The sequence below is a fragment of the Aethalodelphis obliquidens genome, unplaced genomic scaffold (genome assembly GCF_003676395.1).
Source record: "Aethalodelphis obliquidens isolate GAN/ISIS:26980383/991018 unplaced genomic scaffold, ASM367639v1 scaffold48, whole genome shotgun sequence".
NCBI lineage: Eukaryota > Metazoa > Chordata > Mammalia > Artiodactyla > Delphinidae > Aethalodelphis > Aethalodelphis obliquidens.
In genome coordinates, this window is record NW_020837992.1 from 952417 (window position 1) to 979962 (window position 27546).

Consider the following 27546-nt stretch of genomic DNA (forward strand, 5'->3'; position numbering starts at 1 on the left):
CGCTTATTACGTGAATTTGATTAAAAATTTTTTTTTAAATCAAAGACGGTTTCAAAACACCCGTAACTTTCTAAAACGCGTGCTTTATAAAGGAAGGGACGCCACCAGTTTATCGCCTCTCCTCTCACGTGACCCTCTCTTACCCGGGGAAGCCATCTTAAGCCGCGCCTCATAGAGGAAACTACATCTCCCAGAACCTTTGCGCTTTGCGTCGTGCTGGCACTTTTAGTGGCCGGGTCTTAGAGCTGAGCCTGTAGCTGGGCGCCATCTTTGACTCTGGCAGTGTTGGGTTTCTGCTGCTGTTGCTGCTGAGAGGACGGCGGGCGGCAGCGGCTAAGAAAGAAGAAAGACGTGGCAGCAAACGGGAGTCGGGGATAGTGTCGACGGTTCGGTAAAGTTTCTGTTCTCTGGTAACTAGACCCGTTTTTTGCTTCCCGGGTGGCTTGGGACCGGGGAGGTGGGGGAGAGGGCGAGGGGAGTGGCCACGGCCTCCCCTCGCCCCTGGGTCGCGGCCTAGCCCGGGAAGTCAGAGCGGGTCCTTCGGCCCCGCGGTAACGACCCCCTCCCCCACCTCCCGGCCGCTGCCGTCGCCGGGGCGGGCTGGGAGCCCCAGGCTCCCGCTCCCATCCACCCCACCCCCACCCCACTTCACCCCACCCCACCCCCACGGCGCCTGCTCCTTTTCCCAACGAACCTTCTTCCCCTCCCCCACATCCGGTGTTGGTGAAACTGTAGGAGCCCGGAGCAGCCCCAGGAAGCCGACTTGTTTCCCTACTCCCAGAGGAGAACTGACACTAGATTGCTTTCTTTGGGGGCAACAGTTTCCGTAGTTGAGCGGACCCCCGCTGCCTAAGTCAAATTGAGTGCCAGGAGCTGATTTTACCTACTCTCATTCCTCTCCAGGGTCCCACTACTTGGGAGATTTTCTCAAACTCCACACACAGAAAGCCACCGACCTTATTCCGGTATCCTACACCCCTTCCCTACCTTAATTACACTTCCCACTCCCAGCCCTCAGCATCGGAGTCAAGAGCAACAGGGACACTTCCGTTCTCCTTGTAGGACTGATGAAACCGTAATGAAGAACACCCCCTAAACTCCCATAATCGGTGCGGATTCCTATGGGGAAGGCCCATATTGTTGACATCTTCCAGGCCTTGGTTCTGGACCTTGAGAAGGAGGCTGAACTAGTGATAGCGATGCTTTTTAGGGTAAATGTATGTAGGTATTGGGGGAAGGGGAGGGATCAACCGAGAAGGCATGGAAGTGGTTTAAAGCTAATATTTCAGTTTTTGCTGCTCATATAGAGTCCAACCTAGGAGTTACTCATTTACAGGCTGTAATGCTTCTCCAGACTAAAAATGTTTGAAAACCAAGCATGGATTAACTCTCCATACGAACAGTAAATTGAAAATTCAGCTTCTGAGTAAAATTTAAAAATTTTACTCCCAAAGCATTTTTTTTAGGTACCCACATTTTAAAAAAATTGTGTTACTTTTAATTAGAGTTGAAAGGCCTCAACTAGAATTTGCTGTTAATGACCAGTATGTGGAGTCTGATTTAGCTTTCCAGAATTGACATTTTGGGTTTTATTGCCAAATCACAGTCCTAAACGATGAATGTTGAATGATGCACTATGTTTTTGTTTAAATGAAATTTACTGAGAATAATTAACTTAAGAATTAAGGGAAATTGATGTTGCTATCATGAGGCAGCATACAAAATACATATTTTAAAAACTGAAGACATTTCAAGCAGGTATAGTTCTTGAAGCAGAAAGAACATGAACCTGGGATTTGGAAGACCTGGTTTCTAGCTGCTACTGATCAACTCTATTACTCTGGGAAAGTAGGCCTCAGTTCTTTTTCCTGTAACATGAGTAAATTGGACTGTTTGAATTCAGAACTCAGAAAGTTGGAAGGGATCTTAAAGCCCTCTGTGAAAGCGTTTGGGAATGTTCTCCATTGCTGTCATTTTTCCTCCAAAAATAACCTGGTTTGGAAGTCATTGGTCCAACGGAAATTTGACTCCCCATAGAAATTGGAGAAAAGGTAATGCAAGTAGAGAGGAACAGCTGTATATCTGTTTGAGGAGTAAACCCACCAATAGATTCTGGTACGAATTTCAGAGACATAAAAAGAATGAGTGTATGTGCCTTAAGTGTACCAGTTTCCTCACTCTCTCCTGGCAGAAGATGTAGCACTTTTAGTGGTGCTGGGATTCTGGGATGTGTTCCTATTACGTCTAATACAGATGAAGATGTGGTAGAGGGAAAGATGGTGGCAGAAGGACTGGATAAAGAGGCAAAATTGCCCGCGAAAAAGAAAAGAAAGAAGGGTTTGCGAATTAAGGGGAAAAGGCGACGAAAGAAACTGATCCTTGCGAAAAAGTTTAGTAAGGATTTGGTATCTGGGAGGCCAGTTGCAGATGCCCCTGCTTTGTTGGCTTCCAATGCCCCTGAGCAGGATGAAGAAAGTCTTTTTGAGAGCAATATAGAAAAACAGATCTATTTACCTAGTACTAGAGCCAAGACCTCCATCGTGTGGCACTTCTTTCATGTTGACCCCCAGTACACCTGGCGGGCTATTTGTAACCTCTGTGAAAAAAGTGTTAGCAGGGGTAAACCAGGTAGCCATCTCGGGACATCTACTCTTCAGCGACATCTGCAGGCAAGGCATTCACCTCACTGGACCAGGGCAAACAAATTTGGAGTTACTAGTGGGGAGGAGGATTTTACTTTGGATGTACCTTTATCTCCCTCTTCCGCGGGAAGCAGTGGAAGCTTTGAATATATCCCTACTGATCCATTGGATAATAATGGAATGGGGAAGAAACGTGATAAATCAGTATCTGATGCCCTGAAGGCAGAAAGAGGGAGATTTCTCATCAAAAGTAACATTGTCAAGCATACCTTAATTCCTGGAACAAGAGCCAAGACATCTGCAGTTTGGAATTTTTTCTATACTGATCCTCAGCACATCTCAAGAGCTGTCTGTAATATATGTAAAAGAAGTGTGAGCCGGGGTAGGCCGGGTTCTCACTTAGGAACTTCGACACTTCAACGACACCTGCAGGCCACACATCCCATCCATTGGGCAGTTGCCAACAAAGACAGTGGTGCAGTTGGAAATGGATTAGATGAAGCTGAGACTGAGAGAAATGATCTCTTGAGTGATACTTTGCCTGGAGAGAAGTCTACAGGCAGCCAGGATGTAACAGCTGAGGACCTTAGTGACTCTGATTCAGATGAACCTCCTGTATTAGAGGTTGAAAATAGAAGATCTGAGAGTCCTATTCCTGTTGCAGAGCAAGACACTCTAATGCATGCACAGGAACAAGAAACAACATATTGTGAAAATTCAACCTCAAGTCAAATAAGTCAAGCAATTATTCAAATGATTGTGGAAGATATGCATCCTTACAACTATTTCTCAACTCCAGCCTTTCAGAGGTTCATGCAGATTGTGGCCCCTGACTATAGGTTACCATCTGAAACTTACTTTTTCACTAAGGCTGTGCCTCAATTATATGATTGGGTCAGAGAAAAAATTTTCTTAACTTTGGAGAATGTTCAAAGCCAAAAGATCCACCTGACTGTGGACATATGGACCCATGACCCATCCACTGACTATTTCATTGTGACTGTACACTGGGTCTCTTTGCAAACTACACCTTCTTCCAGTAATGGCAGGATCCCCAATTTTAGAAAGTGGGCAGTTCTCTGTGTAACAGGTTTGGCCAAAGACTGTTTGATAACCAACATTTTACAAGAATTAAGTGACCAGATTGGTCTGTGGCTTTCTCCTAATTTCCTCATCCCTAGCTTCATCGTTTCTGACAATTCTTCTAATGTAGTACATGCAATCAAAGATGGTGGTTTTACCCATGTGCCATGCTTTCTGCATTGTTTAAATACAGTCATTCAAGACTTTTTCTGTGAGCACAAAAGCATTGAGAACATGTTAGTGGCTGCTAGGAAAACCTGTCATCATTTTAGTCATTCAGTCAAGGCCCGTCAGATACTACAAGAATTCCAAAATGATCACCAACTTCCATGGAAAAATTTGAAGCAGGATGAAGCTGGCCATTGGATTTCTACCTTTTATATGTTAAAATGGCTCTTGGAGCATTGTTACTCAGTTCACCATAGTCTTGGTAGAGCCAGTGGAGTTGTGCTCACCTCCCTTCAGTGGACTCTAATGACGTATGTTTGTGATATTCTTAAACCATTTGAGGAGGCCACCCAGAAAGTGAGTGTGAAGACCACAGGATTGAATCAGGTGCTACCCCTAATCCATCATCTACTCCTTTCCCTGCAGAAACTCAGAGAAGGTTTTCAAGTTAGAGGTATTACTCAGGCCCTCAATCTGGTAGACAGTTTATCTCTGAAACTTGAAACTGATACCCTATTAAGTGCCATGCTCAAATCCAGGCCCTGTATCTTGGCTGCTTTGTTAGACCCTTGCTTTAAAAACAGTTTGGAAGACTTTTTCCCTCAAGGTGCACATTTGGAAACTTACAAGCAGATCCTTGCAGAAGAAGTTTGTAACTATATGGAATCTTCATCAGAGGTCTGCCATATTGCAACTTCAGAAGCTTCTGGTTCCTCAGCCATAGTAGGAGCTGATTCATTTACCTCATCTATAAGAGAAGGCACCTCCAGTTCAGGGTCTGTTGATAGTTCAGCTGCAGATAATGTTGCCATTGGAGGCAAAAGCTTCATGTTTCCTTCTGCTATGGCAGTAGTGGATGAATACTTCAAAGAGAAGTATTCAGAGACCTCAGGAGGTGATGACCCTTTGATTTACTGGCAGAAGAAGGTGAGCGTATGGCCAGCTTTGACCCAAGTTGCCATTCAGTATCTGAGCTGCCCCATGTGTAGTTGGCAGTCTGAATGTATCTTTACTGCAAATAGCCACTTTCATCCAAAGCAGATCATGAGCCTGGACTTTGACAATATAGAACAGCTGATGTTTCTGAAAATGAACTTGAAAAATGTTAACTATGATTATTCTTCATTGGTTCTGAGCTGGGATCCTGAGAATGAAGTTATTCAAAGCAATGAAAAAGAAATATTATCTTAATTTCTTTTTCCTTTCTCCATTTAAAATGGGCAACTTATTGCTATGTTACTGTGTCCTAATTGCTATAATTGTTGTATACAGTTATACTAATTATTCTTTATGCACAATCTGGGGAAACCTGAAAACACAGAAAGGGCTGAAAATTCCTCAGGGGTAATATAATGTTGACAAAGTGAAGATTAAAGATTTCATAGTAGTAACTCAGTGTAGCTGTCACTTGAAATTTTGTTTATACCAATTGAGAGAAAAAAAGACTTTTTTAATTAAAAAAATATAGTGCAGCATTGAAAAGCCTTAGGCTATTTCTGGCTGGTAGATTGAACTAGTAATTGGTTTTAAGTAAAAATTTCTCTCAACCTGGGAGGTTTGATTGCTCTGAAACCAATGAAATAGAGAAAAAGCATACTAAACTGGTATCTCTCCCCATCACCACCATTTTTCTATTTCTTTAAAAACCCTGATTCATACTTACAGCTTGGCAAAAACAAAGTTCACAAAATTGTTTTATATTTAGGAATTCCTAATTGCCTCCTCATACTGGTCAGCGTTATAATTTCAACTTACTGAGTGTGATAGAGTTGCCCTTTATATTTAAGATTGGGTCTATATATAGAGAAAACATTAGAAAACAATTAGGAAGAAATTACTTTTAGTCTTTGAATTGCCCTTTTTAACTTTTATTGTAAAAACAAAGATTAGCTACTTTTATATTATTTATGGGTAAATGACAGAAAGTTTACAGAATTGAAAAAGATTGAATGGAAATTGGAATGAAAGCCCCATGAGTATACTGTGACAAACCAGTATCCCTTTCCCACAGAATGTTTCTCTGATATTAAGTGATCTTAAATGTCATTTAAAAATTATACTGAATGATCCATAATACTGTATTCTTAACTATGAGATTATTTTGGCCTTAATTCTTATTTAAAAATAAGCAGTCAATATTTTCATGTGTTAGGAATCATTGCCTCACTGGTAAAATGAGAGAATTGATCTCAATTGATCTTGTCCCTTTCCACTCTGGAAGTATGTTTTTGTGATTGAGTGGGAGGCCATAAATGATGACTTTTAGTAAAAGTCTATTAAAAGTTTCAGACTGAATAACTAATGTAAGATCCCAATTTTTCCTTTTTTTCATTTTAGATTTGGGGATATTCCCTGCCCAAAAATTTCCTGGAAAATTGACTAGTATTAAGTGTGAGTAAAAGGTGTCCACTTTTTTTTAAGTTTTGATTTTAGTTTTGTCTTGGGTAGTATTTGGCAAGATTTAGCCTAGAAATTATGTAGTATTTATTACGTGAGAATCAAAATTGCTTTGTTACTGGGCTGGTTCAAAATTTAGAACTCATTTCTATGTATCAAAATTGTTTTTTGTTTTTGTTTTTCGTTTTTTTGAAATTCTTAAATGGTAAATGTACCATTGTGAAATGAAATTTCAACTCCAAAAGTTTACCCTTTTACTAACTGGAGTAAATGGATAATTATAAAGTCTTTAGTTGAAGCCATCACTAGTAAAGAATTTGGAACTAGGCTGCATAAGCAAGCCTTTGCAGGGCCACCATTGAATGTCATGCCGGTGACACTGGTGTTGCTATAACAGAAGGAAAACATCTTCCCTTATTAGATAGAAGCTTTCTGTAATTTTGACAGTGCCAGTTCAGGATGACTATAATGCTGCTCTGCCTTCTACAGCTTGCTGCACCGCTCTGTAGTTACTCTATAACTATACATTTCTATCTTTTTTGGTTAAACACTCCCTGAAGGTGATAAAAGATGATGTGATGATATATATACATCCACATTGTACACATCGATATATGTGTAAGGATTTCCCTTCATCTTTATTTTGTGGGCTGGGCAAAATTTAGTGTAACATATTAATATACTTCATGATACTTTGGTAGAAGAGGAAGTTCACTATTTTTATAATGAACCCAAATTTAAAAGCTTTTGTAGTGTATTTTAAAAGGGAAAACTTACCCAAATGTTTTATTTCTACACATTTGTGTATGTGTGTGTGTGTGTGTGTGTGTATAAGCCAGTTAGTATATATGTATATGTATATTATACATAAAACACTTTATATTTTTACATACAAGTATGTTTTTATTATACAGATAATAAAGATGGGGGAAGGTTTCTGTTTTTTTCTTAATAGGTGAAGAAATCTTGAAGACCAGAAATTGGATCTTATTGAATTTTGGTGTTCTTTTTCTTTTTTCTTTTTAAATTAATTGTTCGGCTATGGAAGATGGATCTTTTTTTTTTTTTAATAATTCTTTGAATCTCAAGTTCATCTTTATATGAACTCTTTTTTGTTGTTTTTTTGTTGAGGAGATAACTAACCCTAGCTGTCTCCAGTTTGACAAAGGTTGTTTGAATGGACTTAAATCTCTCAGTAGTTGGGAGATGTTTTAAAAACACGCCCTGTGTTTGAATTGTGGCTGAGAGGTTTCCTTGGCAATGTGAGGAGGAAAATTCTTTCTGCCTCATTATTATTAATTCATGGATTGAGTGTTGGTTCGACCTACAGGCGTAATAGATTGGAACTCAGTGAAGACACAGACATTGCTGCTGAGAGCAACCAGCTAATAATGTAAGTGTGGAAATGTGTTCTTTTTTTCCCTGATTAAAGGAGTGAACATTTTTGTAATTTAAGGCATAATTTTCCTGAATCAGTAAGAAAATCAAAAAAATATTGTCAACACATTTTTTTCTTGTAATTGTTCATGAGTTTTTAGTTTTTTTGAGGGAAATATCCCTACCCCCTCTTTTTTTGATAATATATGCACATTATAAAAAAGGTAAAAACAATATAAACAAGGTGGACTCTTCCTGTAATTCCACCTCCTCAGAGAAAAGCACTGTTAATAGTTTATCGTGGCATAGTTCAGTGTCCATACACATAGCTCTGCCTCACCTTTTTCTAATGACTACATAGTGTTCCTTTATATGGATGGATGTGCCATAATATATGTATCCCTGATTGGTAGACATTTGGGTTTTTGCCATTAAAAACAAAAAAGCCCTGCATCCAAAAACAGCTCTGTACACACATATATGTGAACTATTTCTTTGAACCACTTCTTAGATGCGAATTTGTAGAATTGTTAAAATTCCTAAAGAGATTATACCAATCTACTGAATTAATGAAGTCTTTTTGATTTTTAAAAGTTCTTAACACATCCCTTTTAGTGAAGATATTAATCTTTGGCCATGTTGCTGGTAAACCTTTTGCTATATGAATGTTTTTCATTTTATGTAGTGAAATCCATCAGTTTTATTAAGGTTTGTAACTTTGGTGTCATGTTAAGGACAGGTGTTTTTCATCCTGAGCTTATAAAAAAAATAGCATGCATTTTTTTTTTCCAGTACTTGGGTGGTTATATATTTTATATTAAAAATGTAATCTGGGCTTCCCTGGTGGCGCAGTGTTTGAGAGTCCACCTGCCGATGCAGGGGACACAGGTTCGTGCCCCGGTCCTCGAAGATCCCACATGCCGCGGAGCGGCTACGTCCATGAGCCATGGCCGCTGAGCCTGCGCGTCCAGAGCCTGTGCTCCGCAACGGGAGAGGGCACAACAGTGAGGGGCCCGCGAACCCCCCCCCAAAAAAAGTAGTCTAAGGATTGTAATTATATGACATTGCCTCTCTTCCTTCCATTAAGCATTGTCAAATATTGCTTGTTTTTTTGTTCAGCATAGTTACAAATTTAGAATCTTATATAGTGCTTTTAGTGAGCTAAAGCCTCTTTGCCATGCTTGCTTTTATTCCCTTGGAACCTTTTTGTATGAAGTAGTAATTGTTTTTTTCAAATGGGTAGCTAATTTTTTGGTTAATTTCAAATGCCACCTTTTCCAGAAATTGCTTGGATTCTGTTAATCTTGTACTCATTTATTTGCCAGTATTACATTTAAATGTTATCTTTCACATCTATGATAATATCAGGAAGCGCAAGGCCTCTCATTCTTTTTAAGATTTTCTTTATTTTTCTCAGTTACTCTAGGTTGTTTTGCAGTCTGTCAAGTTCCAGTAAAAATAAAGTATCACTGAGATTTTGAAATTGAATTGCATTCAGTGTTATTATCTGAATGATTGTTGCTGGCACAGGAAATTTATTGATCTTTTAAATATCTTATTTTAAATTTCTTTAGTTGATTGTTAGATTTTATAGTTTGCAAGCATATAATGTGCAGATACTAAATTTTTTGCCTCATCCTTTCTAATCTTTATACTTTTTTTTCCTTATTGCATATACTGGACTCTGGAACAGTGTTGAATGATGGTGCAGACGGCGAGACTTTTTTTTTGCCTTTTTTTTTTTTTTTTTGCCTTGAGTGCTTTACCTCTAGTGTTTTACCATGTCTCATGTATTGATAGTTTCTGATGAATTAGTACATTCATGCTAAGGAGGTTCCTTGTAATTTACAAAGAGTTTTTACTGGGAGTAGATGTTGTGTTGTAGCTTTCTTTTTTGTTAAGCCATTTTAACTTTAAAAAATTATAATTTTCAATCTTTATTTTCCACCGTTTTTCTGTTTTTGAAATCTTAAGATACCATAGAGTTTCTGTTTTTAGCCCCCCCTTTATTCTATTAATGTAATGAATTTCTCAGTATTAAACCATTTTTTGTCCTGGAATAAACCCTCTTTGATCATGTTATTTTCTTTAAAAAATTTATTTTATTTATTTTTGGCTACATTGGGTCTTTGTTGCTGTGTGCGGGCTTCTCATTGCGGTGGCTTCTCTTGCTGCGGAGCATAGGCTCTAGGTGAGCAGGCTTCAGTAGTTGTGACTCACGGGCTTTAGAGTGCAGGCTCAGTAGTTGTAGCTCACGGGCTTAGTTGCTCTGCAGCATGTGGGATCTTCCCGGACCAGGGCACGAACCCGTGTCCCCTGCATCGGCAGGCAGATTCTCAACCACTGCGCCACCAGGGAAGCCCGTCTCCTGCCAATTTTTAAATATTTATTTATTTATTTGGCCACACTGGGTCTTAGTTGCAGCATGTGGGATCTAGTTCCCTGACCAGGGATCGGACTTGGGCCCCCTGCATTGGGAGCGTGGAGTCTTAACCACTGGACCACCAGGGACGTCCCCCTCCCCCCCAATTTTTAAAGTTACCTTTTGGTGTACCCTACAAGGCGGAATGCATTCCCTGTGTTTGCGGTCAGAGGAATCCTGGTAGTGGATTGGTGAGGTGCTATTAAAGGTCCAGTCCTTTGTGGATCAGTGATGGTCAGGTCAGTTAGGGCAAACTTAAATTTTTTATGTCTGTGTTGCATTATATTAGAAAACTTAATGTTATTCTCAGCATAAAACAAAATAATCAGTAGCCACCTGTAATTCTACTACCATAGCCGTAACTACTGCTAACATTTTGGTCCGTGTTCTTCTAGACTTCTTCCTGCTACTCATCTTCACCAGCATTTGGTGGTATGTTTTTGGATTTTAGCTCTTCTAAAAGGAATTTGCAATTCCCTGTGATGTTGAGTATCTTTTCATATGCTTGTTTGTCATCTGTATGTTTTCTTTGGTGAGGTGTCTGTTTCAATCTTTTGTCCACTTCTTCCAGGAGTGTTTATTGAAAAGACTATCCTTTCTCCATTGACATTGCCTTGCTCCTTTGTCAAAGTTTAGTTGACTGTATTTATAATCTGTGTTAGTTTCCTAGGACTTCCATTACAAAGTACCACAAACTGGGTGTCTTAAAGCAACAGGAATTTATTATCTCACAGTTATGGAGTCCAGAAGTCTGAAAAGGTGTTGGCAGGGTCATGCTCTCTCTGAAACCTGTAGGGAAATGATCCTTCCTTGCTTCTTCTAGCTTCTGGTGTTTGCTGGCAATCCGTGTCATTCCTTGGCTTATAGATGCATCGGTTTTTGAACATTTAGGTTTCTCAGTGGTTTTCCATTGTTAGAAGAAGATGGTGATGAACTTTCTTATGCACTATTATTTTGCATATTTGTTGAATTTTAATCTCAGGATAAATTCTAGAAATGGAATTGGAAGTCATAGGGTATGTACATTTTGAAGGTATGTTTAGTAACATAACTCTTCTAACCTTGGTTGCTGACTTAAAGGCTGGTTTTTGTCATGGCCTGCTGTTCTTGGATTAGGAATTGTTAGTAGGAAATATGAAGGAATTTGATTCAGCTGATTTCAAATTGTAGCTCAGTGTTTCTGTTGTTGTTTTTGTTGTTTCTGGCCGCACCTCTCAGCATGCAGAACTTCCCCTATCGACTGCACGCCCTGTGCAGGGGAAGCACAGAGTCTTAACCGCTGGACCACCAGGGAAGTCCCTAGATCAGTGTTTCTGAAACCTGATCTTCTGATGTAGGAGTTTGTAGAAACCCCTTCCAAATTCTGGCTTGTGCTCTTGTCATGTATTTTTACTTCTCTAGAAGCTTTCTTTCTTGAACCCTTTAGTGCAGGGGGCCTGGGTATGGCAAGGACTGAGGCGGGAGGGAATATTGGTCATTTTGCATAAGCACTATTTTATGGGTCAAGCCCTGAGAACTTCTTTTGCTCCTTGTTTGCAATTGGTGTGCAGCTCTTTGTCCATCTTAATTATATTAGCTATTAGCTCTACAGATTTTTCAGGAGTAATTGTTTCACCAATTTTTCTAGTGAGACAGTTTTTCCCACATACTTATAATTATATACTTTTGAAATAACAAAAATGCTTGTGAAAATATTGGAACTTCTGTTAGATGAAAAAAAATCTGGTTTGTCAGAAATGTAGATTTAGCAAATTATCTTGTGTAAAATAATCCAAGTCCCATTAATAATCTAAACTGCAGATCATTTATTGAGCGTGCAGTGCTTACCTAGGTTATGCTGAAGCACCATAGAGAGTGCAAAAGAAAGAAGCATGACTATTCTTAACAAAACTTTTACATTGTAGATGAGAATGTACAACTTTCACATCAGAATAAAATGTGAATCAGTTTTCATAAGGCTCTGTTATAGGCAATATAGACATACTAATACAATTAAAATTTGGTTTTAACAATGTGATCTCATTGGTCAAGGTGATTTGGAGGAGAAAGTTGGAAGAATTTACCTGAAATACTTTCGTTCATTGACTTCTCATTTTAGGATTACGTTTAAAAGACAATTCCTGTGATTGAGTTGTCTTTTGGAAGATTAAACCCATATCAAGAGGACTTGGAGCTGGTCCTCGCCTTGAGGAAGCAGTGGCTTGTTTTCAAGAAGCCACTTCTCATCTGAGGATCTACTCAGCATGCCTAATCAAGGAGAAGACTGCTATTTTTTTTTCTATTCTACATGTACTAAAGTAAGAATTGGCATCTCTAAATCATTTCTTTCTATGATTTCCCTAATAAAATTGGGTAAGATTTTCCCAATATACCAAGTCGTCTCTGTGTTTTGCTCAGCTATTTATTATCTGCTGTCAGTTTTTAGTAAAGGGTAGCATTCCTAAGGGAATTCATTCTTCATCATTTTTTTCTCTTCATTTTATGTTCTCCATATTCTCCAAAAATAAAAAGGTTCATAGCATTTAATCATCATTCAGTGTTCTTCTAGCTGTAATTAATCTGTTCAGGGTGCTTTCGGAATTAGGAACACTTTAACTGTGGCTGGCCAACTTTGCTTTTATTTACTTTGTGTTAAATGAATGGGTGGGTTGAATTTGACTTCTTGCTTAAGATTTCCTGCTGAATACTAAAGCCATTTTCTAAATAAGCTTTTGCAGCTTTATTGCTTTTTCTTTGTCAGAGCTTCCTGTTTTTCAGCTTGATTCTTCTATAGCTCCATTTAGATCTGTCTGCTGTTTTCTGTTCTTTTATGACTAATTCTATGCATGTGTATTTTTTTTCAAAAATTTTTCTTAAATCATATTGGTGCTATGTTTAAAATTGTCAGTTTTGAGCAAAGCTTTGATTTTATATAGCAAGTTGCACAACAGTAGCATTTTGTTTCAGATATTAACGTTGTATGAAATACATAGTGAAGTATGGAATTATACTTAAATTCTAATCTATTAACTTTCTGATTTTCCATTAAAAACTAGTTACACAAGTCAGGATGTATGAAATGGTTTTGAAGATTAACAGTAAAATATATTTTTAAACAGTACCTAATACTCCCATTTGTCTTTTTCAGCCCCGTCTCTCAGCTTGTGTCATTCATGTTGTCAGATCAGATGTAGGATGCTGTCAAGAAATAGGTTTTAGGAAATTAAAAATTTGTTGACCTCACATTGTTCGTGTCATCTCATCCCAGTTGTTTTCTACTTTATCTGTCTCTCCTTACTGCTTTGTGTTTGTCTAGATACCAAGAAATGTACAGGGAACATTTTGCCTGGGATCTAGTTTGGTACCACAGTTCTTTTCTGTATTATTCTCTTGTTTACAGGGTGACAGCTGTCCATTCCGTCACTGTGAAGCTGCATTAGGGAATGAAACTGTTTGCACATTATGGCAGGAAGGGCGCTGTTTTCGACAGGTGTGCAGGTTTCGGCACATGGAGATTGATGTAAGTTTTCAGTTTGTATTATAGTAAGTAGTCTTGTGTCCTAATGGGCCAATAAAAAATATGGGGGTAAAAAACAACATTTCATATAACATGTGAGTTAAATTTTTTTAATGACCTACTGAAATTTCTCTCATTAAAATGTTCACTTAATATCTAGATGTTATATGGTATGAATTGGTATCATATTTCTTAAAGGTAGTTTGGTAATCTGTCCAAAGTGTAAAAATTATATATGTATATTTGGGGGGTATTTATATTTCTATGTTTATTTTAAAGCAATCTGAACTTAGAGAAAACTTGCAAGTACAGTATTATAAAACTTTCTTCTAAGCCATTTAGGGGTAAATTACTGACATTTCCTATCACTTCCAAATACTTTCATGACTGTTTCCTACAAACAAGAAAGATACTGTCTTCCATAACTGTGATACAACCATCAAAATTAGAAAATTAACATATATGTATTATTTTCATTGAATCCTCAGATCCCATTCAAGTTTTGCCATTGTACTAGTGATGTCCTTTATTGCAGTAGGAGTGAGGCCAGAATCAAGTGTTGCATATAGTTGCCATAACTCTTCAGTCTCCTTCTGGGTCTAGAACAGTTAGTTTTTTCTTGCCTTTCATTGGCCCTGACATTTTTGGTAGTTTGAGGACAATTATTCTGTAGAGTGTTCCTCAATTTGGGTTTATCTGATATTTTCTCATTACTAAATTCAGGTCATGTATATTTGGCAGGAATATCACAGAGTCACCTCTTATTATTCTTCTCATTGCTTATCATTGGGTGGCATACAATATTAATTATCCCATTACTGGTGTTGTTAACTTTGATCACTTCATTAAGGTGGTATCCACCAGATTGCTTCACTATAAAGTTTTCCTTTTTGTATTTAGTAAGTATTTTTTGGAGAGAAACTTGGAGACCTTGTAATTATCCCGTTCCTCATCAAGTTCTCAAGGTTTTTTTTCTAGCTTTTTATGTGTGAACTCATGGTTTCCTATTTTATTCAATGTGTTTTATGTCACTACTACCATTTGTTATCCTCAGGTTGACTCAGTTTGGGCCAGTAAGAGACCTTAAAGCTGGTTTTTGTGTCTTTTTGATGTTTCCATCATTCTTTGAACACGTCTTCACTTTGTGGCCTAACAAGATTATCTAGGTTCATCTGGTACTTTTCCTCCTCCAGTTGTGGAATCAGCCATTTCTGCAAGGAGCCTTGGTTCCTTCTAGTGTAACTGCTTCTGGAGTGTCACTGCTTCCAGGCATGCAGTGGACAGAATAAATGTGTATACATACATTTATATCATTGTTTATTATTTTATGTATTGAAAATCATGAGTTCACATAGATGCTTCCAATTTACCAACACTACAGTGTTTTGTGTAGGCTTCTCCTTATTCATACTTGTAACTCTTTTCTCCAAAACTTGATTTCCATTGTTCTTAATCTTACTTGATCAGTCCCCTAGTTACGTAAACTAGACAGTGTATTACAGCCTGTTTCTTCCTCTCAGGCTCTGATGTCACATGAGGCTGCTCCTGCACAGGACATCTTTCTCACCTTGTTTCTATTCTGACATCCTGTACCAGGGCAGGCCTCCCACCTTGCTCCACTGTGAGGACTCCTTCCTCACCCTGCTCCGGACCTCATGGATGCCTTTTTCACATCCTTGGGCTTTGATACTCTGTGTTGGGCAGCCCTCCCATGTGAGATGCTTGCTTTCCTCACCCTGCTCATTCTCTGACTATACCAGGACCCACTCAGAAGAGCCTGCCTTCCTCACCTCACTTGATCTTTGATGCCCATTCTAGGCTGACACTCCATGAGTATACCCTCCTCACCCTACATTAGGATCCCTTCTGCATAAAAGCCTTGCTCACCCTTCTCAGGCGCCAACCTTGTGCCAGGCCATCCTCCTACACAAATGCCTTACTAACCCTGACACCCTATGAGCTGGTTCCACCTTGTCACATGGATACCTTCCTCATCTCAGTCAACCTCCAACACCTTGCTCTGGGGCACTTGCAAGAGCCCAACATGGATGCCTACCTCTCTCAGCTTCACCTAATGACTTTGGACTGAATTGTTTGAGAGGGGGTGGGGAAAGAAGAAAGAGACTAAATATGCAATTTGTATGCCTGTGGTTATATAACTACTCCATTCTGGTTTCAGATTTATGGTCTCTCAGCTACATTCTATGCTGTCTTCCAAATAGGGAATTCACTAAATACATTCAGAAAAAGAAATACTCTGGAACTTTCAAAAGATCATGTTGTAACATTGCGAGCAGAGTGTAAACTGGCACAACTCCTAGGAAAGGTGTATCAGTCTCTAAGAACATCTGCGTTTGGAGATTTTCTAAAAAACTCGTGGGACTTGGCATATGGTTTATTCATGGCTAAGATTTATTACAGTGATATAGTAAGGTTACACTGATCATAAAAGAAAAAAACACAGAGACTGGAGGAATCCATGTGTGGGTTTCTTTTATTATCTTTCCCTCCCATAAGGGGTCACAAAGAACATACATTTCCCCCAGTGGTGAAAATGCAGCAACATGTGTGGGGTGTTTTTGCCCAAGGAAGCCCATTAGATCAGCATCCAAATTTTTTTATTGGGACTGGTCACATAGGCACCCTCTACCTAACACATACCAAAACTCTAGTCTCCTAGAAGGATGTCAGGTGTTCAGCATAAGCCATATTGTTTGCATGAACAGTCCAGGCACAGTGATCAGTTAACTGACCAGGAGCATTATAAGAGCCAATTTCCCACATGCCGGGAAAGGACCAGCCTTACAAGCAGGCTATCTGAGGACTGCAGGCTTAGGGCTAGGCTACTCTGTTAACTCTTTTTTGCACAGAGGCTTGTTTGGCTGCATCTTTCAAAACTACTAACTACTTGTACCTTTGTCTCATCTGTACTCATGTGCAAAATGAGATCTCTGCAGAATTACTCATTGTAACGTAATTTGTAATATGTAAAGTGTATGAAGCAACCGAACCTTCATTTAAAATAAATTTTATTACATTCATACAGTGGAGTGCTGGGCAGCTGTTACCAAAAAATTTTAAAGGGATACTACTTATTTATTTATATGAAAAGATCAGGATATAGTGTCACTGAAAAAGCAAAGGACAGAATAAAGTGTGTAATATACTACCATTTGTGTTAAAAAAAAAGATAAGGAAAAGAATTTATATTTGTTTTTCACTCATATATGCATTTTAAATATCTCTGGAAGTATAAAGGAGAAACCTAACAACAATGGCTATAGGAGAGTGGAGATGGGAATGGTAAGGAGTCGGTTTACTGTATACCCCCCTTTCTAGATGCATCGACTTTCATTATTCATGGGTTCCATATTTGCAAATTTGTATATGTGCTAAAATTTATAACCCCAGAATCAGTACAGATGTCCTCTTCATGATCTATTTAGTGCCATGTTTGTTTGCATTTTTGTGCTTTTTGTTTGTGATTTTGCTGTTTTAAATGGCCCCCAAGTGTAGTGCTGAAGTGCTGTATGTAATGTCCCTAAGTGCAAGAAAGCTCTTATGTGCCTTGTGTAGAAAACACGAGTGTTCGATAAGCTTCATTCAGGTGTGAGTTACAGCGCTGTTGACCTTGAGTTCAGTGTTAATGAATCAATGATACTTATTTATTTATTAAAATTTTATTTATTTTTGGCTGCATTGGGTCTTTGTTGCTGTGCACAGGCTTTCTCTAGTTGCAGCGAGTGGGGGCTACTCTTCATTGCGGTGTGCGGGCTTCTCATTGTGGCGGCTTCTCGTTGTGGAGCACTGGCTCTAGGCACACAGGCTTCAGTAGTTGCAGCACATGGGCTCAGTAGTTGTGGCACGCAGGCCCTGGAGTGTGCGGGCTTCAGTAGTTGTGGTGCGCGGGCTCTAGGGCATGCGGGCTTCAGTAGTCGTGGCACATGGGCTTAGTTGCTCCGCAGCATGTGGGATCTTCCCAGACCAGGGATTGAACCTGTGTCCCCTACATTGGCAGGCGGATTCTTAACCAATGCGCCACCAGGGAAGTCCCCAGTGATATTTATTAAATAAGGTGTCTTTAAACACAGACACACATCAAACAAGATTATGTATTGATCGCTTGATGAAAATGTGACCAAGAGCTTTCAGGAACCCAACTCTGTTTCCTTGAGCAGAATTGTTCAGTATTTGCTAATTAAATAATGTGAGCATTAACTATATATCTTTGGACCATGTGCTATGTTACTGTTAAAAAGTTAAAGGAGGGGCTTCCCTGGTGGCGCAGTGGTTGAGAGTCCACCTGCCGATGCAGGGGACGTGGGTACGTGCCCCGGTCCGGGAGGATCCCACATGCCGCGGAGCGGCTGGGCCCGTGAGCCATGGCCGCTGAGCCTGCGCGTCTGGAGCCTGTGCTCCGCGACGGGAGAGGCCACAGCAGTGAGAAGCCCGCATACCGCAAAAAAAAAAAAAAAAAAAAAGAGGAGTAATCATACAGGAGAATGTTACTATGGAGGATGCATTGCTAAGTGAAAATGTACAGAATTATATGGAAGAACTTTCTTTTAAGTGTGAATCAATACATTCTACAGGTTTTTGTTTTTGTTTTTTAAGAAAAAGAATTCTATACCAAAATAAGTGACTCTCACTGGGGAATGGCCTAACAGGCATTAATTTTATTTTCCAAGTCATCTTCTTTGCTTATGTATTACTTTTTATTTTGAAACAAAATTCAGTAAAAGTATTAAACAGATCAAATAAACGTCATGTGACTCCTGTATAAAGAGGATGCTATCACAGTAGTCATCCAGTAATTTGAAGATTGCTTTCAGGAAAGAAGTAAAAACTTAAGCAAACAAAAATCCAGGAGCAAGGAAGATTGGCATTAGATTCTGCCTCAAGGAGTAATAGAATAATTGTTGTTATTCTAAAAAACAATGGTATCTATTATACCTACCTTTTAAGTGTAACGGGAGACTAATAAATTCTATCCAGTTTTTTCAGAGGCAAAGTTATTTGCTATACTTTTTTTTTTTTTGCGGTACGCGGGCCTCTCACTGCTGCGGCCTCTCCCGCCGCGGAGCACAGGCTCCGGACGCGCAGGCCCAGTGGCCACGGCCCACGGGCCCAGCCGCTCCACGGCACGCGGGATCCTCCCGGACCGGGGCACAAACCCGCATCCCCCGCCTCGGCAGGTGGACTCCCAACCACTGCGCCACTAGGGAAGCCCTATTTGCTATACTTTTTAAAAATATGTGGCAGTAAATGCAGGACATAAATTTTTTACGTAGTTTTTACCCAGTCACTTTCAGAGATGTTGAGCTAATTTATATTTTCATTATCAGTATGTGGGACTCCATGATTCTTCCACATCCCTACCAACACAGTGTATTATCAAATTATCAGTCTCCCAATATAGTAGATATTGGGATCTTTGCCCCTTTTGATACATTTAAGGATCTTTTTGTAATGGTCATTGTTCCTCTGTTTCTTTCCTCCATATTTAAAGATTTCTGAAGTAGTGCTTCTGTTCTTTCCTGGAAATTTAATCCTTAGGCTGCTTATTATGAGAGATCCAACATAATGCAGGTTATTAATCAGAATTTAGTTGCTTTTCAGAAGTGCTTATCACGTCTTTTTTTTTCTTTATTGAACTGTTTGTTAAAGTATATATAGAAATGTGCACATATCATAATCTTACAAGTTGAAGAATTTTCACAAAGTGAATATACTTACTAGACCAGCACCCTGATCAAGAAATAGAACATTTCCAACACTCTGTCTTCCCCCTTTATCTCTTCATTGTCACTCACCACACCCCCAAAACTAATCACCGTCTTGACTACTCTGCAATAGAGGAGTTTTAACTGTTTTGGTCTTTACATAAATGGAATTACACAGGATGTGCTCTTTTGTGTCTGGCTTCTTTCGTTCTGCACCCATGGTGTTAAGTTTATTCCCTCTCATTACTGGATAGCATTGTATTTTATGAATATACTACAATGTATTTATCCTTTCTAGTGTTGATGTACATTTGGTTTGTTTCCATTTTGGAGCTGTTACAAATAGTGTTCTTTGAATATTCTTTATATACATCTAATGTGTATATTAGAACTTATGTATGTGTTTCTCTTGGACATATATCCTGTTATCCAGCAAATCATTCTAGATGTACCAGTATTCTTGTTTTTCTTGTTCCCCTTTATAAGAGCGAGGTAGCTTGGGAAGGAAAGATAACCATCCTAGTGTGTTACATGAACCTTTAGAAGTCACGAATGGGAAGAGGAAGAATTTTTCCAAGTCTTGAACTCTCAGCTTCAAATAATAACTGCAGTTTATTGCGTCTTTTCTGTGTGCTAAGTGCTTCATGTACATTATTTCATTTAACTCTCATGAGAAACTAATTAATAGCTACTGTTACTCCCATTTTATAGCTGAGGAAAGTGAGACTAAGAGGTATTAAATTATTTGACATCACATGGTCAATAAGTAACATAATAGAGATTCTTGACTCTTATCCTTGATTCCATAGTCTTACCTACTATATTACCCTGCTTTTCTAAATTAAATGTAGACATTTAGGAGTTCAAGGATTAGGGCAAGGAGGAAAGAATAGCAGACTACTTCCCTGTTCCTTTCATCTCTCTGTCATGCTAGAATAAGTTACTTTCAGCAGCCCTTCTTCCTCATACTCAAAATCATTTCACATGCCTCAGATTTTTTAACCTTGTATGAACTTTGTCCAGAAAACATGACCAAATTAATACAGGTCACACTATTTTTTATTTGAAAATAATGTGTTTTTCCTCTTACAGAAAAAACGCAGTGAGATTCCTTGTTATTGGGAAAATCAGCCAGTGGGATGTCAGAAACTAAACTGTGCTTTTCATCACAACAGAGGACGTTTTGTTGATGGCCTTTTCCTACCTCCAAGCAAAAGTGAGATTCGTTTCAATTTTGAAAGAATAGTTACTGTATAATGAACACCTACATGCACAATGTACAGAGTACTTTATAAACATTGCCTTCTTTTAGTCTTGTGAGAGAGCAGTATTATTTTCACTTCACAGATGAGGGAATTGAACTTTATTAAGGTTAAATGACTTGTACACAGTCATAAGCCAATAAAATAGCAGTCACGATTAAAACTTTGTTTCCAAAATCCATGCTGCTTCACAAATGTTTCTTGGCAAGATAGTTTAGATTACTACAGCTTATTACCTCATTTCCCATTTTCTTATCATATCTATAGAGATTTTCAAAAGAAACTTGATTCTCCAGGCCAGGGGTGTTGGCAAGTCTGGTCTTCCACCTGTTTTGTAAAATAAAGATTTATTGAAATGAAGCCCTGCCCATTTGTTTATATATTTTCTGTGGCCAGATTTTTTTTTTTTTTTAAATAAGGAAACACAAGCTTTATCTATTTATTTATATTTATTTTGTGCGGTATGCGGGCCTCTCACTGTTGTGGCCTCTCCCGTTTTGGAGCACAGGCCCGGCGGCCATGGCTCACGGGCCCAGCCGCTCCGCGGCATGTGGGATCTTCCCAGACCGGGGCACGAACCCGTGTCCCCTGCATCGGCAGGCAGACTCTCAACCACTGCGCCACCAGGGAAGCCCCTGTGGCCAGATTTTGTGCTACTGCTTCAGAGTTGAGTAGTTGAGACAAGATCTACAAGGCCTAAAATATTTACTATATACCTCTTTACAGAAAAACATTTGCTAACACTGCCCCTGCTCTAGGGTGTAATCTAAAATGAAACTTACACTCTGCCAAAAGCTAGTATTTAAAGTCCTTTTAAAGTAATTTCCTAGTGGAGTGATCAGCCATTTAAAGCCACATCTGCTATGTGATTAAAATTTGATGGATATATATTTTTATCTCTATTTAAGGGGAAAAAGGCTCACCCCTTTCTGGTATAATTCAGAAGTATTGCCCGCTATCTCTTTAAAAAGCTGCTTCTTGATCAAAGAGCCTAGAATTTTAGTATTAAAATTTAATGTCTAGAATTTGTAAATAGTTGCTGTGCATCTAGCTTCCTGTTTATTCTCTGTTTTGAGCACCCACTTTGAGTGTGTTTATGTGCAGTGAATAGTTACTAGTTGAAAGCCACATTTTCCCTCCCTGGGAGTTTAAAACCTAATTGGGAAAATGGGGAAATTAAAAATTAGATTAAAATTTTTTTTTTTTTTTTTTGCGGTACGCGGGCCTCTCACTGTTGTGGCCTCTCCTGTTGTGGAGCACAGGCTCCGGACACGCAGGCTCAGCGGCCATGGCTCACGGACCCAGCCGCTCCGCGGCATGTGGGATCTTCCCAGACCAGGGCACGAACCCGTGTCCCCTGCATCAGCAGGCGGACTCTCAACCACTGCGCCACCAGGGAAGCCCAGATTAAAATTTTAATTAAAAGACATGAATTAAAAGGACATAATGCTCAAAGAAAATCACCAAACTTAAGATAGGTGGTTGGAGATTTTTTTTTTAAAAAAAAAATCTTTATTGGAGTATAATTGCTTTACGATGGTGTGTTAGTTTCTGCTTTATAACAAAGTGAATCAGCTATACATATATCCCCATATCTCCTCCCTCTTGCATCTCCCTCCCACCCTCCCTATCCCACCCCTCTAGGTGGTCACAGAGCACCAAGCTGATCTCCCTGTGCTATGCAGCTGCTTCCCACTAGCTATTTATTTTCCATTTGGTAGTGTATATATGTAAGTGTTACTCTCTCACTTCGTCCCAGCTTATCCTTCCCTCTCCCCGTGTCCTCAAGTCCATTCTTTACGTCTATGTGTTTATTCCTGTCCTGCCCCTAGGTTCATCAGAACCATTTTTTTTTTAGATTCCATATATATGTGTTAGCATATGATATTTGTTTTTCTCTTTCTGACTTACTTCACTCTGTATGACAGACTCTAGGTCCATCCACCTCACTACCAGTAACTCAATTTTGTTTCTTTTTATGGCTGAGTAATATTGTATTGTATATATGTGCCACATCTTCTTTATCCATTCATCTGTTGTTGGACACTTAGATTGCTTCCATGTCCTGGCTATTGTAAATAGAGCTGCAATGACCATTGTGGTACGTGACTCTTTTTGAATTATGGTTTTCTCAGGGTATTTGCCCAGTAGTGGGATTGCTGAGATATATGGCAGTTATATTTTTAGTTTTTTAAGGAACCTCCATACTGTTCTGTCAGAGATTTTTGATGAATTGGGACTGTATCTTCTATTTTTAATTTATGACTAACTTTGTATGTCTAGCTGTGTTGCCCACTGTGCCTGAGTCACCAGAAGAGGAAGTGAAGGCTAGCCAGCTCACAGTTCAACAGAGCAAATTATCTGTCCAGTCTAATCCCTCTCCTCAACTGCGAAGTATTATGAAAGTAGAAAGTTCAGAAAATGTTCCTAGCCCTACACATCCACCAGTGGTAATCAATGCTGCAGATGATGATGAAGATGATGATGGTAAGCTTTAGCTCTTTCTTTAAGGCAAGTAAATGATCAGGGTAACTTAGTGAATTAGAATCAGACTTGAAGCTCTAGTAGACCTGTTTTTAATTGGGAATTTGCCTTAAATTTTGATAATATAGATCAGTTTTCTGAGGAAGGTGATGAAACCAAAACACCTACCCTGCAACCAACTCCTGAAGTTCATAATGGATTACGAGTGGCTTCTGCCCGGAAACCTGGGGTCAATTTAAAACAAGGTAAGAAGAGGCTATATTGATGCTGGTTCCTGCTCATAAATCTTACAACACTGTTGAGTGAGTCCAGACTATTTTAAATACCTTTGAAATTTAGTTCATGATTACCACCACCTCCATCTTCCTTGCGCCCATTATACACACACACACACACACACACACACACACACACACACACACACACTTAATTTCTCTTATTCATTGAACAAACATTTGAATGCCAGCTGTGTACAAATAAACTGCAGAGGTGAAATGGTGCTGGTTCCTCATGTGGTTGCTATTTGCATTCCTAGGTGAATGTTTGAATTTTGGGATAAAAACTCTTGAAGAAATTAAATCAAAGAAAATGAAGGAAAAATCAAAGAAGCAAGGTGGTGAGTTATCAGGAGTTTTGACATGGAGGATTTTTTTTTTAATAAATAAATTTATTTATTTATTGACTTGGTTCCCCCGGGTCTCAGTTGCGGCAGGCAGGTTCCTTAGTTGCGGCATGCATGTGGGATCTAGTTCCCTGACCAGGGATGGAACCCAGGCCCCCTGCATTGGGAGTGTGGTGTCTTAACCACTGGACCACCAGGGAAATCCTGATACGGAGGATTGAATGTTGCTACAGAAGAATAGAAAGGACACTTCTGCAGCAATGAAGACCCAATGCAGCCAAAAAAAAAAAAAAGATACTTCTGATAATAAGGACACTTGACACCAACCAAAATGAGCAAATAGATTTTGATTTTTGTGGCTTCTTTGAAGTAAAACACAGTCTTATTTAAATCACAGTTGCTTTTTTAACCCATTGCAGCTGTTTCAGTCCCTAACTGTTCAGAGCTAGGCACATACAATGAAGAACCTGAAAGAACTTGTTTATTTTGAGAAATATAACTAAAGAATAGCATATAAGGTTTTTGTTTTTTTTGTTTGTTTTTTTGAACGCATTGCATGGCTTGCAGGATCTTAATTCCCCAACCAGGTTATTGAACCCATGCCCCCTGGAGTGGAAGCATGGAGTCCTGACCACTGGACCGCCAGGGAATTCCCTAAACTATTACTTAAAAGAGGAAAAAGTTCATTTTGTAGTAGGTGAATTCTTCCTCAAGAGCTGCTAGGATTTTCTTCTGGTGCTTGCCTTAGCCTGGTTGATCTATATTTCCAACCCTAAAAATTATATAGTGTGAAATGCATTTAGAGAGAATCAAATGGTTGGTTCTAAGTGCCTTCTTGCTAAGGATTGTTCCGTAGCAACTTTGGAGTTGTGTTTTGCAGATAATTGAATATAGATGGAAAAGATTGAATTAACACACTTAATAGCTAATGTGCTTCTGAGGTTAACTTTAGAATAATGTTAGCCTTCCTAGTAAATAAAAGTACATTGAGTGCCTGAGTCACTCAAAACAGTTTTATATTTTACTTTCACATTGTGCCAAAGGCAGATAAAAAATAAGATTATCTCCCCTTTCCCTACTCCATTTCACTGTAGGCAAACAGGAACACAAAAACTGATTGACTTGTAGTCCAGTGGTCTGTGTTGGATTTACCTGGTCTCAAAAACAGAATTTCTTGACTTCTGATAGCTGTATTTTCCATAAATTATTTACTGTTTTTGACTCTCTATATTTAGAAGGTTCTTCAGGAGTTTCCAGTCTTTTACTCCAACCACAGACCATTCCAGGTCCTGAAAAAGAGAATGTCCGGACTGTGGTGAGGACAGTAACTCTGTCCAACAAACAAGGTGAGGTATAGGTAGGTCTTAAGAGGTGTCAGCCTACTACTTTTAAATGACTGGGAGAGCAAAATGCTTGGGTTGGGTATATTGGTGGATTTGCAGGGAGTCTTCAGTATGTTGATTGGATAGAACGATGAAAAATTAGTGCATTTGCCCCTACTGTTTAAAAAGATGAAATTCTTAATCATGCAGCTCTCACATTATGTATTGTATTTGATTTTTACATATACTGTTTATTTTATCCAACAAATTTATTGACTGTCCATTGTAAGTAAAGAACTGTAATATACCTTTTAAGTTATAGAAAAATGTAAAAGTCTTTTTCCCTTAATAGTTTTAAATCTGATAGGGAATATGACACAAGTAATTGTAGTATGCAGATACATTAAAATGTGCCATTCAGATAACAAAGAATCAGAGGAAAGAGATCTCACTTTTTGCTGGGGTGATCAAGGAACGTTATATAGGAGAGTTAGCAGTGGAGTAAAGTATGATTTCATTTAACATATGGAAGTGCACAAGCAAAAGTATAGCTTGGGTTTTGTAATCAATTGGTTAGACACAGCTTGTCTTTGTGTACTTAGCTACTATTAATTAGGACTGTGCTATTGCTTCCCTTTGGACTGTGCATTTGGTTATTTAAATTATTATTTAATAGGTTGATTTTTTTTTCTTTTAATGTGGGTAGTTTTCCTTAAGACTGAGATCTGATTTCCAAGAGACTTTAATATCAGAGCATACTTTGTACCCATTAGTAGTTACTGAATACGGAAAAATTGGCTAATGGTAGAGAAATTCTGTTTTTGCCATTTTAGGAGAAGAACCTTTGGTAAGATTGAGTCTAACGGAGAGACTGGGGAAACACAAATTTTCAGGAGGTGAGATAAGTTTTGAGCATATCCTTTGTTTTCTGCTTGTTTGTGCATTACATATCTCCTCCAAAATTCTCTTTATACAAATGCCGTGTCAATATTGATATTAACTCCCTTGTATTTCTGGCTGAAAGCATGTATAAAATCTCTTCATGTTTTTAACATGTGCGAAGTTATACAAATTTATAGTGTTTTAATTAGATTATGGCCAACTTTTTAGAAGGTACTCGGTTTAAAAAAGAGTAAAGAATACCTCTGTTTGTATGGATAAATTGAAATTTGAGTTTTTAGAGGGAAAACAAAGTGTCCAGTTAATATAAATTCAGTCCTTGAATTTATTAGTGCTATTTTATACTTAGGGAAGTATTTTACCATGTAACTGAATTACTGTGTACTGACCCTAGTGTATCTGTCTCAAAATAATTATTTTGAAAATCTTATCTGACTTCAGAGGTTCCTTCATACTCCTTTAAAATGTGCTTATGAATATGAAATCTTATCTGTTTTGTGTTTTGTTTTATACCATTCTCGCTGCCTGAGAAATTTAGGTAAAAAATTACGGAAATAATCTATTTTAATATCAGCATATGTGTAATAAACCTTGTGATTTGGGGTTGTATATTTAAATTACAAATAAGAGGAGAGAGAAAAGTACATTCTGTGTAGGGTCTTTAAAGTTTTTATGGGACCCTGCTAAAGTTCTACCTTCAGTCAAGTGATCCAAAGAATAGTTTTTAAAAACTTTTGACATTTAAACAGCTTGTATTGACCAGTGTAATGCAATAAACCAGGAGTCAGGAAACTTGGTTCAAGTCCTGGCTCTGTCACTAATTGGTGACTTGGGTAAGATACAGCATCTTTCATAACCTTAGATTTCTTATCTGGAATCGAAGAAAGGGGCTCTTTGGCCTTTGGAGTCTTCATGTCCCTGGAAAATTTTTAATTTTATGGTTCTTTTGCTGTCCTCCTAATCATCCCAGTTGTATTTAATCACAGATCGACCTAGAATTCAACAGTTGGCCAGTTAAAGATATTTTTTGTGCATGAAGATTTTTTTTTTCACATATTCCTATTCCTGAATTTCAGCTTTAATCAGGGTTTATAATCCTCCATTTATAGTTTTAGTTATTTGGTAAATGTTAATTTGTACATTCTAATTTTTTTATCTCCTTCCTTACCTTTTTTTTCTGGGACATTTTTATTCCTTCTCTAACATTGAGTTATAAGGAAGCTAGTGAATGAACACATCATATAAATGCAGAAAACTTACAGAATTATTCTACATTGTCTGTTTTTGCCTGTATTTCTTGACCTTGCTAAAGGTTGGCTTGAAATCTTAAACTGAGTTCCCTCTCTCTGTTTGTAGGTTGCGACAGTGATCCTCCATTAAAGCATAGCCTTGCACAAAGGCTAGGGAAGAAAGTTGAAGCTCCAGAGACTGACACTGACAGAACACCAAAGAAAGGTACTTTTGTTCTAATATACTTTGTGTGTGTAATCTTGACACTTGTCTCTTGTAATGTTAACAGGTATGGTTTGTCATTCTTTTTGTTCAGGTTAATAAGATTATTATCTTCTTGTGTCTGTTTTATTATTCGTTCAACAAACATTTGAATGTTTACTCTGCTGGATTCTAGGTAGACACCATTGGATAAAAA

General features: G+C 38.5%; 2 protein-coding genes across 9 annotated transcripts in view; both read left to right on the forward strand.

Annotated features, from left to right (window-relative positions):
• The first annotated feature begins 291 nt into the window (after positions 1 to 291).
• The window catches only part of ZC3H11A (zinc finger CCCH-type containing 11A), a 41343-nt gene continuing 14088 nt past the window's right edge, over positions 292 to 27546 (forward strand). For 4 of the 6 annotated variants that reach the window (XM_027082686.1, XM_027082689.1, XM_027082688.1 and 1 more), the window contains exons 1-10: positions 7229 to 7683; positions 12188 to 12386; positions 13469 to 13588; positions 20401 to 20524; positions 22854 to 23057; positions 23183 to 23299; positions 23590 to 23670; positions 24912 to 25022; positions 25832 to 25894; positions 27255 to 27353. In XM_027082686.1, the coding sequence (XP_026938487.1) occupies positions 12333 to 12386; positions 13469 to 13588; positions 20401 to 20524; positions 22854 to 23057; positions 23183 to 23299; positions 23590 to 23670; positions 24912 to 25022; positions 25832 to 25894; positions 27255 to 27353 (973 nt within the window). In that variant the 5' untranslated portion in view covers positions 7229 to 7683; positions 12188 to 12332. Of the gene's footprint in view, positions 411 to 7228; positions 7684 to 12187; positions 12387 to 13468; positions 13589 to 20400; positions 20525 to 22853; positions 23058 to 23182; positions 23300 to 23589; positions 23671 to 24911; positions 25023 to 25831; positions 25895 to 27254; positions 27354 to 27546 lie in introns of those variants that run through there. The other 2 variants (XM_027082687.1, XM_027082691.1) reach the window with 2 other exon arrangements.
• Positions 1226 to 7641, forward strand: ZBED6 (zinc finger BED-type containing 6). Of its 3 annotated transcripts, none has more exons than XM_027082685.1 (2): positions 1226 to 6295; positions 7246 to 7641. In XM_027082685.1, exon 1 carries the CDS (start codon positions 2142 to 2144, stop codon positions 5082 to 5084), a length of 2943 nt encoding a protein of 980 aa, XP_026938486.1. In that variant the 5' UTR covers positions 1226 to 2141; the 3' UTR covers positions 5085 to 6295; positions 7246 to 7641. The 3 variants fall into 3 exon arrangements, with proteins under 3 accessions (XP_026938486.1, XP_026938484.1, XP_026938485.1); XM_027082683.1 differs by having other exon boundaries at positions 1226 to 6284; positions 7205 to 7641; XM_027082684.1 differs by having other exon boundaries at positions 1226 to 6284.

Bases quoted from the DNA above. Each gene is read 5' to 3' on its own strand.
- ZBED6 (XM_027082685.1), top strand. From the start codon at position 2,142: ATGAGTGTATGTGCCTTAAGTGTACCAGTTTCCTCACTCTCTCCTGGC.